This window comes from Gymnodraco acuticeps, unplaced genomic scaffold, assembly GCF_902827175.1.
Source record: "Gymnodraco acuticeps unplaced genomic scaffold, fGymAcu1.1, whole genome shotgun sequence".
In the NCBI taxonomy this organism is placed as follows: Eukaryota; Metazoa; Chordata; class Actinopteri; order Perciformes; family Bathydraconidae; genus Gymnodraco; species Gymnodraco acuticeps.
The window spans coordinates 435,557-448,926 of NW_022992100.1; the positions used below are offsets into that span (position 1 = coordinate 435,557).

Consider the following 13,370-nt stretch of genomic DNA (forward strand, 5'->3'; position numbering starts at 1 on the left):
AATCACAGACCCAGTCAGAAATGTCCAATACATGTGCAGTCTGTTCATGGCTCAGTCTGACATCTAGTGGACACAAACTGACTCTTTAAACACGTGCACAAAAAGAGACATTCGCTCTGCAGTCATTTAGTCAATTTAAAGATGATCAAACTTATTTTAGAAAGTTTGCACTCCACTTGTAGTTAAAGACAAACTGGATTACACAAGATATTGGTTGTTGAGAAAGACTGATGAGAATAATGTAGTGTCCGGTTTGTGAAACCTGCATGTGCAAACACAACATTTACAACCTCTCCTCCAATAAAAGTCACACACTCAATGTGCAAATCATTTGTTAAAAGTAAATGACCGGCGTTTAAAACTACACGAGTTAAAATAATTAAGTATTAGAAACAAAATGTAACTAAAACACCCAGAGAAAAAATATACTTCTGGTTGTAGGACCAATTTGATCAAACCTAAAACGTAAGTGTGGTAAAAGTACACCATTAGTAGAAATAAAGCATCATGTGACTGTCTTCACAAGTTTCTAAGATGTTATTGTTTGAATCCCTTTAAGATAAAATCCTTATTGAGTAACATATTAAACTGCTTGGCTGAATCGAAGTAGTGGTGGCAGCTTCAGACCTTTGGAGCAGTCGGGCAGTAAAACTTCTGTCCAAACAGGGAAAGGCTGTGAATGTGAAAACAAAAAAACAAAGGACCATAAAACCATCCAGACGGAGGAGTTCGGGGGATGTGGAGAGATAAAGTGAAGACACAGTCCAGTTTCCTCTGACCACTGAGGCCTAACGTTAGAAAGTAGCAGCGTGTTATTGTAACAGCATCCCTGAGTTTTATAAATGTCTCGGCTAATTGCAGACTGTCTTGTTAAAGTTAACGATTCCACACCTTGTTAAACATGACAAATAGCCACATTTCTGTTGTGGGGCAGCACGCCTCGGTCCATAATGATCTGTTTTTTACAGAGATGACACATCGTTAATTCAGTAAGATGGCAACACACAACAAAATGGTTTCAAATGAAATAAGGAAGCAAAGAAAAGTCAAAATCAACAGTTTATTCTCTCTCTCCGTAGGGATTATGTCACCATGACAAACATTTACAGGAGCTGTAACAGGGACAATACTGGAAGGAGGGTTTTAAATCTCCTTTGTACAAGAGAACAGATTCCACCCTGTCTTCTCTGTGGTTCACCAACTACTCCAGAGGCACTCTAATACGACGCAATGCAGCAATCTGTTGGTTCAGGAAAATAATACTAACACTGGACAGAAGGACTGAAACATCTGCTCGATACGCCATGAACTGAAGATGTCTTACCCCACATCGGGAGGAGCAAACACAGCACAGGGAAAAGTATAAAACTTTTAAAAAATCATAAAAATTGAGTTTGATGAGTGGAAGAGCTAAGTTGAAATCATTTTCTTCCAACAGCGCTGCAACCATCTCGTTTATTGGATGACAACTCGTTTAGTGTCATCTTTATTGGCAAAAAAACACATGGTAACATGCACTGCTGCGGGGGGGGGGGGGACATTACAGTCTGAAATCCGGATTTTCTACAGGGCTCAAGTGCAATAAACAGTCCTAAACTCTGGCATCAAACATAACAACTATATGGCTTACAGGTAAACGGGTCCATATAAACTAGAGAGGTACGTAGACATCTTTCATTCATCCAAACTATGGTACAGCAATATATTGGCAGAAAAACTAAAGAGCTAAGTAACTTTATGTAAACAATAGTATACAACTGTACATCTTATTCTAACATTATATTTACAGGTCAAGTTTTATACTAGCTAGCTCCCAGGTACAGAGGGTCAAATATAAAGAGAGAACACAAGGTGAGGACGTACACTGTACGCTAGGCAATGTCAGCCATCCCATCTTCTTGCAAAGAACTGGATTCAAACCCAACAACCAGCATTTTAATGGACTGACTTGTTGAGGAACCCAGGGCCTTCCTCCTCCTCCTCCTCCTCTTCTTACATGTTATTTAAAAAGAAAAGGTCATACATAAGGCAAGGACAGTTTGGGAAGGTGGAGGCGTCACATTCTTTGCAAGGGATTACTGATATGATGGATGGGATGAGCTGATGGTTCTTTGGGGTAAATGCACTTTTGGAGAGTTTCACTTATTTGTCACATGTAACAAAAAACACATCTGAGTGCAACGAAGGGGACATGTCTGGATCTGTCGGGAAAAAGTGCAAAATCTGCTCTAAAGCAAAGTGACAGTGTTGCAAATTCTAATGTACAAGGTACTGGGAGATGTAGGGGGCCGTCAGGAGGGACAGCGGTGCAGACCCTTTTCCAACATACTGTATATACAAGGCACTAAGGAGAAGATTCAAGGGCCACACGTCCAGTCTGTCAACGGCTCCTCAGTCCGGTCTGAATATAGGATATTTGGGTAAGAATTCTATAAGAATCACCTACAGAGAGAGAAATACAAGACACATCATTATTTTTGAACAATGGCAAGATGTTTATACATAACGGGAATGCTTTTCTAATTGGGCCTGTCATTTCGTAGGACGCCAGAATACACCATGTCATTTTGGACTGATTACAAGAATAAATGAGACATGTTGCAGATTGAGTAATCCTATCTCCTAGACCTAGGAATTATGCCATTCACTTTTTTTGAGAATTTTAAGGATATTTTATAGCATTATTTATCAATAAATCAATAAAAAACAGTTGCTGCTTAATCACTAATATAAATAATACAGTAACCGTCTAATAATTCATAGACAGTTTGTTCGGTCAGCCTACTTACATATTCCATCATATTGCTGCTTTCACATTTTCTTTTACTGAGTTTCCAGTGCAGCCCCAGCTGATGAGAGAAGAAAAGACACAGACACAATGAGTGACCATCCCTCTCCTTCTCAAACAGACACAAAGACACACACACACACAAACAAAAGAAAATCTGTCTGAAATCTCCCCTTCAGTGTCGGGGGCATTTGGGATCAGGGCTGTCTGGCCTGGCCGGGGTCAAACTGTGGCCAGACACCCTGAAGAGCTTCCTTTATGCCTCTGCACAGCTACTAGCAGTAATTTGTTGCTGCGAGACAAAACAAAATTAACACGGCATTTTACTGCTGACCTCACGGCCCTCTCAGACCTCCAGCTCCAGATCTGACGCAGCTCTGAGAGACTCGCGTGGCAGGTTAGAGTTTCCAAAACAGATTAATGGTCATTATCCGTCACGATGATACTCAACTCACTGACACGGACACGGACACTTAAGCACTTTCACACAGGTGCTAAAGTGCAATCTGTCATCCTCACCTTGTGGTATAACCGGTTATTTTCCCACTCTAGCAACTTATGAATGGATCGTCTTGTCTGTAGGAAAAGAGAACAAATATGTGTATGTTAATGCTAGCAAATGTAATACTTTACAGGTATCAGTAAAACAATACAGTGTCAGGATTTATGGACTACACTCCTGATTTACCAGCTAGTAATTTCCACTTTGTTGCCATTAAATGTGAGTGGTAACTCCACCTTTAAATGACACACCCTTGAACAGAGCAGGAGAGGAGCTGTGCAGTGCAATGTGTCATTTCTACACAGAGCCACTAATTGAACAGGAGTTGTTATTACCCTCTACACTCGGACCAATGCGGCTGAATTGCTATAACAGCCCCTGAGTAATCAGCGCTGATGTAAGGGAGAGTTAAACTGTCCGACTGGTGTCACAGGAGGTCTGGGACTCACTCTCTTGTTGAGGCAGATAACAGGCCACAGACTGCAGCCTACTGTACAGCAGCAGCACAGGCAGCCGCAGAGAAGCCACTTCACATTCACAGGCAAGTTCTTCTTCAAGCAGGCGTTCACCCTGGTGATGCTGGTTTTGAATTCCTCTGGCGCAACCTAAAAAAAGAAGAAGAAAGATTGTATGTGTGCATACAAAATATACTCCTAGAGGCTCTATGTAGTTGGGGGGTTTATCAGACAATTGAAGCAATAACCTAATTAGTAAGTGCAAGAGGGGGAGAGAAGTGTTTGTAGGTGGTGCTGACATGAAAAGATCCCTAATTGCTCAAAAGAAAATCTGTGCACAAAGATCAAAGAGCTTTAGAAAAACCAACAGGTAGATATTTGCAGATGTTGTTCAGAGATGAGATCTCTAAAGACTATGCCTCTGGTTTGCTAACCTAGCTCCAGACTGTTCAAGGCAAGGAGGGACTCAAAGGAGAGATAAGCTCAGTGCCTGTGGCTGCGCCGGTCAAACAACTTGAATGGATGCTCATTCCTCGCAGAGTCTGTACGCCATAAAACAGGGGTCGTAATCTTTTATGACAGGATGCAAAGGTCTCTTTGCAAACAGCCAAAGACCTCAGAATAAAGCCCAGCAGGGCCTGATCTGCAACCTTCAATCATCATAATTGTGACCTCATCCATCACATGTCACCCTGGGTCACAATACTGAAGGTACTTTTTATTGCACCACACTTCCCTCGGCCTGCTCTTACCCCTGCAGCCTTTTTGTGTTTCTGCGTCCGACCCAGGAAGCTTTCCTTTCTTGTCTACGGCCGAGTCTTCATTTCATTATTTTATCACCGGGAGCTGGACCCTCCAAAACACTGGGGTCCCCGCCAACTGATCCCCATAGACGGCTTACTCATTTACAGAGCTGGACAGCAGCACATTCAGGCTCTTTTCTATACACTGTGGTGCGTTACTTGAAATGCAGCTCGGTCAGATCAAAACCACTCTGGGAGGTTTGAATGGGGCAGTTTGGGGAAGTTGGGGCAGTTAAAGGCCCAACAGAACAATTGGATCACTGTGGCTTTAATTGCTTTTCAAATTCTTTCTACTTGGAATTGAAAACAAAGCAGCCTGCAGGAATTAAGTGCAAGAACCTGAAAAAGCAACTGTACCTTTCCCGTGAGAACAGAGGGAAACTCTGTGTCAAATCTGTTGCTCAGTCCAAACCTGGAAACAGACAAACAAAATGTGAGCATTGATATACAAATTAAAATGTACCTTAAAATAAGAACACAATATGCTATTAAAAAGGAACATAAGAACAAACATAGTCCAGAGAAAAATACATTTAGTTTGACACACGAAGAGACTTAACGTGCTTATTCACAAACTATACAGTAATAGTTAGCATTATGAGGAGTGGTACATTAAATCCCCCACACATACACATGGCTGGCAGAGTCCAGATGAGTAAGCAAGGACTTACAACCTTCCCCAAAAACATTTACAATTTATAACTAGGAGGATAGGCTTTCAAGCTTTCTATAAGATGTCAGACTCTAACTTATTAATAAATAAGTGGGCATACTATACACATATTTATATTTAAAAAAAAAAAAGTATATAATATATATATTGAAACAACAACAATGGCCGGGATAATCTCTGTTGGTCTGTTGGATATATTGTAGTATATTGTATTTAACTTTGCCAGAATATTTCCTCATGTTGGTCTTTCCTGGAAAAGTCAAAGCTCAACTATAACTTCGTGAAAGGTAACAGATAGTGTTGAGTTTTAAAATGTATATCCCCACTTCATGTCTAAAAATCCAACTTAAAGACATGTTGCAAGCTGGGACTCAGCATCTGCTAGTCAGGTTAAAGCTGTGGCTGACAGTGACAGTAATGAACCTTTTTTGGCTTGTGGACTTTTGTTATGAATACAACTGACTTAATACAACATATTGGACGACTAGCTTTACTTTTCACCCTGTAGAAGTTTAAATGTTGGTCAATTAGCTAAAATACCCACGTAAACAATGATGAAACCTGCAACAAAGGCCACTTTAGACAATACTTCAGACGGTGATTTTGTGTTGACTTTAAAAATAAACTATTATGTCCAGTAATGATGTTTTAGTCTCGGTGAAATACACATTACATCCACAGATTTGTAGCTAACGGTTCCCCACATGTAAACTTCCTAACTCATCTCAGTTTAACTCATCAAAATCGGTTGCTAGTCTAACACATGCATGGTTGGTTGCCATGGGGATATATGACTGTTACCGTTGGTTTACGTGTGAATATTGTTAAAACCAACGGTCTCCTTGAACAAGCCCTTTGCTAACAGTTGTTGTGTTTGGCGTTAGCTAGCAGGCTAGCATGAGCTAACCAGGCTAAAGGATGAAGAAACCAAAACAACAAAGCGTCCCCGCGGACAGACCGGAGCGACGAACAAGGCTCTGCTTACACTGTGATGTGTCCGGCCCCCCGCATCACCACGGGCTCCAGACAGTATCTGGGCAAGTGTTCCTCACTCACTACCTGCTCATCCTCTTCGTCTTCCAACTCATAAATGGTATCAAAGTCCGCCATGTTGGGTAGTAAGACGCTCATGACGTCTGCGGCGGAGGGGCAGCGCGCTGACGTACGAGCCTGCGCGCTGAGCCGGAGTTTATGGAAAGTAATGATCGCCCCTCAGAGGGACCAGAGATGATTTATCACCAAAACTAACATGACATCTGTGACACATGGCTTGCATATATAATAGATGGTAGTGGAGTCTATTCCCATAAAATAGTAACTGTTTGTAACATAATGGAAATAATAAAGGGCATATATTAAACGTGTTAACTTGTTTATTATCATCAGGGAATACACTTCTTAAAGACGTGGACAGTCAAAGTCAAGAAAGTCAGTCTAGCCACCTTCCAATTAACATGTCACTTGTACTAATTGCACACTTTAAACTAATAACTCTGAGCCAGCCTCACTTTAAGCAGCCAAAAACACACCTATCCGAATGTAGGCTATGTTAAAATGTTTTAGTCTATAATTAGATTTCAATTCCCTGTCATTGAATGCTAAATGAAAGTCCACCCACTGATGACATAATGCCTTTTTTTAGGTGTTTTAGACATGTATATTATATTTAGAGTTAGATTTAATAAAACAGGTAGGCTTACCATTAACCACCATAATGTTGATTGCTTTATTCGTTTGTGGACACTTTTACTGTTTGGGGAGTAACATGTGGGCCATTTTGCAGACTATGAACCAGCATTAAAGGTGTTTGGTAAAGAAGGGTAATTAGAAAGTCTGGTATTGCGCTTTACCTTGGATTACAGTCTATTCAGGCTTTGCATAATAGCCAAATTAAAAATAAATGCGTTGAGTTGACATATGCATTTGCTCACGGTTGTAAATACAGTTTTGGAAAGAGATAGCCAATTGTTGCAATTTTCTTTTGCACAATTACACCACATTTTCAAATAGGCAAAGTAATAAATTACATCTTGCTTACAGCTATTTTGAGGCTTAACTTGTTCTGTATCTGAATTTGTAACTTGCAACAATATGAAGTGTATAAGCCGATGGAGGAAAATGGCTTGCATGCTGTAGATCTGTAAAATACTAGGCTACTCAAGAAAAATGTAAAATAAAAAAACGTAATGCAATGGTTAAAAAAGTTAGCAATATTCAGAAATAATAGAAATGACAGGTGTACTGTAAAACAACATTTTATTTACATTTCGCCATGAAACGACCGTTCTACCCGTATCATTAACAGCTGTTCCCTGCTTTACTAAAGCGGATAATATTGTGCTGAAAACGTGTAAATGATTTGTCAAGTCAAAGCCGTTTGCATGGCGAGCTACATACAATCCAGTTTAAAAACTTCATTATAATGTCCCTGAATTCTCATTTTATTCACATACACTTCTTCACATACAAAAAACGATATTTATATCTTATTAACTCACAAACAAATTTAAAGCTTTTAAGTTTGAAACACGTCGATTTTTTTGTTTTTCTTTTAAATCCCCACGTTATTAGAACTATTCTATATTTTAAAAAAGCAATATTTCAAGAGCCTCCAGTATTTCGTTGCTATAAATGAAATCTTTATCCACAGCTTGGTGCTTCAGGACGTGAGTTCAGATCCAAGTGTCCTGTCAGCGTGTCGGAGTGCTCAGTTTTGTTACATGGTCCGGAGTGAACTGTTACAGATTCACAGTCACTTGCTGTATATTCCTGATAGATGACATGTTCATTCCCGGAGGAGGGTACATAGAGTTGTGGATGTCAGAGGGACTGAGCGAGCCCGGCACCGGCAGAGGGCTCACTGATCCCGGGTCACTGTGCACAGACCCCCCGCTGCCGTCAGACTGACCCAGCTTCTTCTTGATCATTTTCCTCTCCTTGGCTCTGCGGTTCTGAAACCAGATTTTCACCTGAAAATAGGCGTAAATATTTAGTTTACATGGGCGTGGGCAACTTCGTTTACTCTCCAAGAAATTCCAAAACCCATTAACAAATATTCAAAAAGAGCTAACGAAATACACAAATGGTTATTCCTGGTAAAAAAAAGTATGTATTTGTATAATGACTTAGAATAATGAACATTGAATAGCCTATATATTTTAAGGTCAATTTTGTATGCAGAACTTAAAGGTATGGTAGGTAAGAATGGATGAATGAATCGAAAAAAATCTGCCCCTTCCTTCAGACTTCCTTACAGATCCCCTCCTCCAACACACACGAACGCGCACATGACCTATGAGGGCACGAGATAAGTTTGTGCACGAGATGGAAGGCAGGTAGGTCATCCAATTATCTGCCGCGGGCCGAGGAAGATAATTGGACCTTCTTTTTACAGCCCCACGGCTTCCACAGATGAAATATTTGTATATATTTATTGTCAAAGCATATTCATTGCTATCGGGATGTTAAGAGCATTCAATGGAATATAACAAAAAGTGTTTCTGAAGTTAATTACATCCCCTACCTTTAAAAGCAGAAAATACCAATAATGAACTGATCAAAACATATATTAACTCGTTAAATATACATGCCATTTATTACTAATCAAAATAAAGTAATAAAATGCCAAATGACAGATGGATATGACATCTAAATATAGTACATATGCCTAGGCTATAATGAAAAGGCTTATATTTCACATTCCATTTGTCATTATTTTCTCTTAACATTCTTAAAAACTGTGAATTTCAAAAATAAAGATCAATACAATGTTGTAATTAAGGATTCGATTATATCATGAAATATGAAATAATTAGAAATATATGTTATATAACAAACGCCAATTTATCCGGCATTATGGTATCTTAAATATTCAAAGCAAATGTATTTTGGTCTAATAATGTAAATAAGGTATCCAATATGTTAATGATAATATTGACTTTAGGCCTCACTTTTTAAGGTAAAAACAAGCCTACATTTTGATGTGCTGTCCATTAATGCTCATACAGATTTCATATGCCATTTACACATTTTAACAACAATTGCAGTCAAATAAAGCATGCAGATATATTTAATTCTGATATAAACATACCTGTCTTTCCGATAGACCGAGGTTGACAGCCAGCTCAGATTTCCTCCTGATGGTGATGTATCTGTTGAAATGAAACTCCTTCTCCAGCTCCAGCCTCTGATGGTCTGTGTAAACCACCCTGTATTTCTCCTTCGTTCTTGTTTTACCTGCAAAGGGGACCAAAACAAAACAGCGTTAACATTTGGTTGTTTTCCTTTTTTTTTTTAGCAGCCAGGCTGTTAAACTGGACGATTTACACAGAGGAGGCTGCATGCCAGGACCGGCCTATCTGCACATAGCATCTTTATTAGCTGCCTCTTAAATCCACATCTCTCTGCTTTCTCTTCAGATACGCAAATTGAGCCTTTTCATCTTGCTTTGATGACAACTGTAGTACAGTGCATTTCAAACCCCCAGCGATCAGATCTTCTGCTGACAAGTTAAAAAGAAACGCACTACACAGGAGATAAGACAAATATCTGAAGCAACTTCATAAATAGTGCATTGGTGGATTTGTTTTACAGGCCTATTAAAGCACTGTCAACTTTTGTATGTAAGCAAGTTAAACAAAATGGCTGACGATTTCAAATTCGAAAAAAAGATGGACATCTATATTCCACAATAGACTATGGGCCAAATTCATTTAATGGATTTAAATAAGCTGGTCTGTTTTATTCTAGGCCTTCAAAATGAACGAATATTCAATCTGTAATTCACGCCACTTTAAAGGCCTACAGTTTGTAGCTACTACTCCATGTTTCAGACGCAGGCTGTGAAAAAACGTCACTCTTTCCGGTAATATAACTCTTGGAGAGGAAGGGAGGTTGGTGCATATCAAAGTGAAGAGGTGTTAAAAGCAAAGGCCACCGCCTGGATATGACGGATAACACTCCAAACACCAAACAATGTGACAGGGAAGTCGACCTCACATCTCCAGGAATAATGACATTAACATCACAACTGGGCCTGGCGCCGATTCCTCACACCTTTTTATTTCCACCACAGAGCAGCAAACATGTTTTCATGAGTGAGCTGCTGGCATTTATACTTTTCAGAATTATTAGATATGGAAAATCTGTCTGCTGCGTGTCTCATGCAAATGCATTATTATATTGCATATTCAATCAAAACTTTAAATATTCTCATTCTGGGTATTCTGTTAAATTTAAGTAACCAGCATTATGCAAGTGTCAAAAGACCAGGCTTTCCTGCCTTCCATTTCTGCCGAGTTTTTACGCACCGTCTCCTTTTGGCATTTCCTTCCAAATATAATCACTTCGTTCAACTGATGCTTAGTTTTTGTTTTAAAGTAATACATTCGATAGGAAAATGTATTAAAAAAGACAAGGCAAAGTCAAACAACTCGAACAGAAACACAAAACTTGAGTGCGTAAAAGGTTACTGTTGCAAAAACCAAGACAATCGCATAAACCAAGTGTGGCACAATGTTACAATTACTGACCTGTAGATGATGATTGCGCAGTTTTACTCATCCACTGGAATGAATTGCGTCTTTCTCTATCAGGAGAAAGCTGTGCAACATTAACGTTTTCCGGCGGCGGCTGTAACACCGCAGATCCCGGAGGGTGCATGTGACTGTACTCGGATGAGCAGTAGGGAACTTGTACGGGAGAGGAGTTGTTCATGGGTGCAGGGATAGTATTAGGTGGTCCCAGGCTGTATGCACCCCAGTCTTCCCGTGGAGCTCCATAAGTGGCTCCCCAACTCCCCGCAGACTGTGCGTGCGTTTCCATGTTTGGCACATGATGGTATCCAGTAAAGTCTGGGTACTGAGGTGTCGAAACAAAGTTCTGTGGAGGCATATTGATGCTCGATCTTCTTACTGGCCCTTGGTGATACATGCCAGTTTCTTTATCCAAAATGTATCCCACATACATGATTTGTACAAAAAAGAATTAAATATGATCACAACAGCAACAGGGAAGATGCAACCGATTTCAAGGCAACATTGTAGCCCTGAAAACTGTTAAAAACAATCCGTCTGCTGTTTTTATAGTCCAAATGGGTTCCCAGTGTGAAATGCGACGTATAGTTCCAGTCTGTCTCCAGTCTCACATGATGTGTCTCTGTTGACAAGATGGTAAAGGTATTACTAAGGCCGGCCTGACGTCAGCCAACCCCTCAACTCTTGGCGATTTGCATTCAAATGAAAGTGACCGGTGCTGCTGGCTCAGCTGTCCCCTTGCGCCTGTCCTGTAGCGCGTCATCACCTGACAGTGGGCCTATCCCGAGCAGGAGCTCTGCACTCCGTGAATACATTAACACCACGGCCTATCAGCTGCACATGCTGCACAGACCCGCAATAAACCGAGGCAACACGTCCACAAACGCACCAAGCAAAAAAAGGCCTGTGCGTAATTGCGCACAGATTTATTTGTATTACATTGGAAGCATTCCTTTTTTAGAAAAAAAAATAATGGTGTCAGAGCCTGTTATATTATAACAGATGATATATACACCACACGTGATTTTGCACGTTATGTCATAAAGTTGTATCTTTCTATATTAAAAAAACAACAAGTAGCCTATAATTGCTTATGCGTAAAAAAACTCTTATTCAACCGTTTCCATCCACGCTTCACGCCCAAATCCCGTTTTTATTTGTTAAGAGATTCACTTGCAAACGAGGTGCAAAGTATGAGAGACCTTTTTCTTGAAGCAAGCCGGACCTTTCGTATTCCGTGTTCACACCTCAAGGTCGCACTTCACAGCTAATTCCGGTTACAAGGAAACTCCAACAACCCCCTCTGTGACAAACAGCGGCCTCGACACATCAGTCACCGCCGTCTCCTGAAGTTACAGTGAATTTATGTTTACTGTGTATCGTGTCTAATACGTGTCAGGCGGCTCAGGGCCGTTAAAAATCTAAAATACGCTTTTGGACACAGTCACTCAGTTCCTTTGAAGTTTGTACATGCCACTTTCTCGCTGCAAGCATGCACTAAAAACTAAATTAATTCAGGTCACATTCAGTTTATGAAACCACAAAATCACTGAGCATTGTTCTGAAATGCAAGATATAAAACAAAATGCTTAAAACAATGCTTTTTAAAAAAAAAAAAACTCAATTTGAGGCCTTAGTCTAAGCTTTACTCTTGTGCACCTATTCATCATTATAGCCTGCTCGCAACATTTAAGGAGCAAACACTTCTTCTACTTCTTATTTCTTTATATGTTTATGATTTATTTGGCAGGTGTCTGATTTAGCAGAGCTGGCGTGTCTAAGTCATACATGCTGATGGTTGTCCCTGACATCCCTGACAACTTTTTATTAACGACAAAATGTGGGAGAGACAGTCTATTCGATTTGCTCTGCCACAGTCTGATGTGTATGTGTGACTGTGAGTCAGCTGTCTGTTTAAAGACATATCAAGTATGACACAGTCTTTTTGGGAGGCTTTAACAGAGACTTTTTTTACAATGAGCAATGTAAAGCTTCCACAATAACAACACATAATGTGTCTCTCAGAGGAGCATACACTAAAAGGAAACTACTTGTGTGCTCAACGTACAAGAGTTTCTTCTCAGGCCTCAGGGTGATGTATAACACTTTATGCACAAAGATCTTTGGAACAATTGACCTGTGTTTCGCATTATAAATCTTGAGCGTTTTTTTCTTCTTAAACGGCTCCCATTAAGGGGTTTCATGCAGAGACTTTCACACACACAGTGTGTGGCTTGTTCAGATTAATTGCTGCCCTCTTGTGGATGTATGTAGAACTACCGCTGCTGTCCTGATCGTTGTGATCAGTCTGATTGCATTAGTGGTGGAAACTAAATAACTAAATAAGTTTCTAACTAACTCACTTACATACTTACTAAATACACGTACTCAAGTGCTGTACTTAAGTATACGTTTCAGATAATTGTACTTTAATTGAGTATTTCCCTCTTCTGCAACTTTATACTTCTACCATTCAGAGGCAAATATCAGATATCTTAATGTTAATAACACCAAACATATTCAACAAATTAGGTTTACATTTTTTGTTTTAAAGTGTTACAAAGTTATTAGAATGGGCTGCTGCAATATTAAATTAATGTACACATTAATGCATC

The 13,370-nt window shown here is 39.8% G+C and overlaps 2 protein-coding genes across 2 annotated transcripts; both read right to left on the reverse strand.

Annotated features, from left to right (window-relative positions):
* Nucleotides 1-1,041: 1,041 nt before the first annotated feature.
* On the reverse strand, nt 1,042-6,373 carry chic1 (cysteine-rich hydrophobic domain 1). Its single transcript, XM_034202906.1, has 6 exons — nt 6,207-6,373; nt 4,906-4,960; nt 3,740-3,895; nt 3,308-3,364; nt 2,790-2,849; nt 1,042-2,442 (listed from the first exon to the last, which is right to left on the reverse strand). The coding sequence occupies exons 1-6, from the start codon at nt 6,350-6,352 to the stop codon at nt 2,392-2,394; spliced, it is 525 nt and encodes a 174-aa protein (XP_034058797.1). The 5' UTR covers nt 6,353-6,373; the 3' UTR covers nt 1,042-2,391.
* A 1,087-nt stretch (nt 6,374-7,460) lies between these two features.
* Nucleotides 7,461-11,479, reverse strand: cdx4 (caudal type homeobox 4). Its single transcript, XM_034202907.1, has 3 exons — nt 10,753-11,479; nt 9,312-9,457; nt 7,461-8,190 (listed from the first exon to the last, which is right to left on the reverse strand). Exons 1-3 carry the CDS (start codon nt 11,186-11,188, stop codon nt 7,960-7,962), a joined length of 813 nt encoding a protein of 270 aa, XP_034058798.1. The 5' UTR covers nt 11,189-11,479; the 3' UTR covers nt 7,461-7,959.
* Between the last annotated feature and the right edge of the window lie 1,891 nt (nt 11,480-13,370).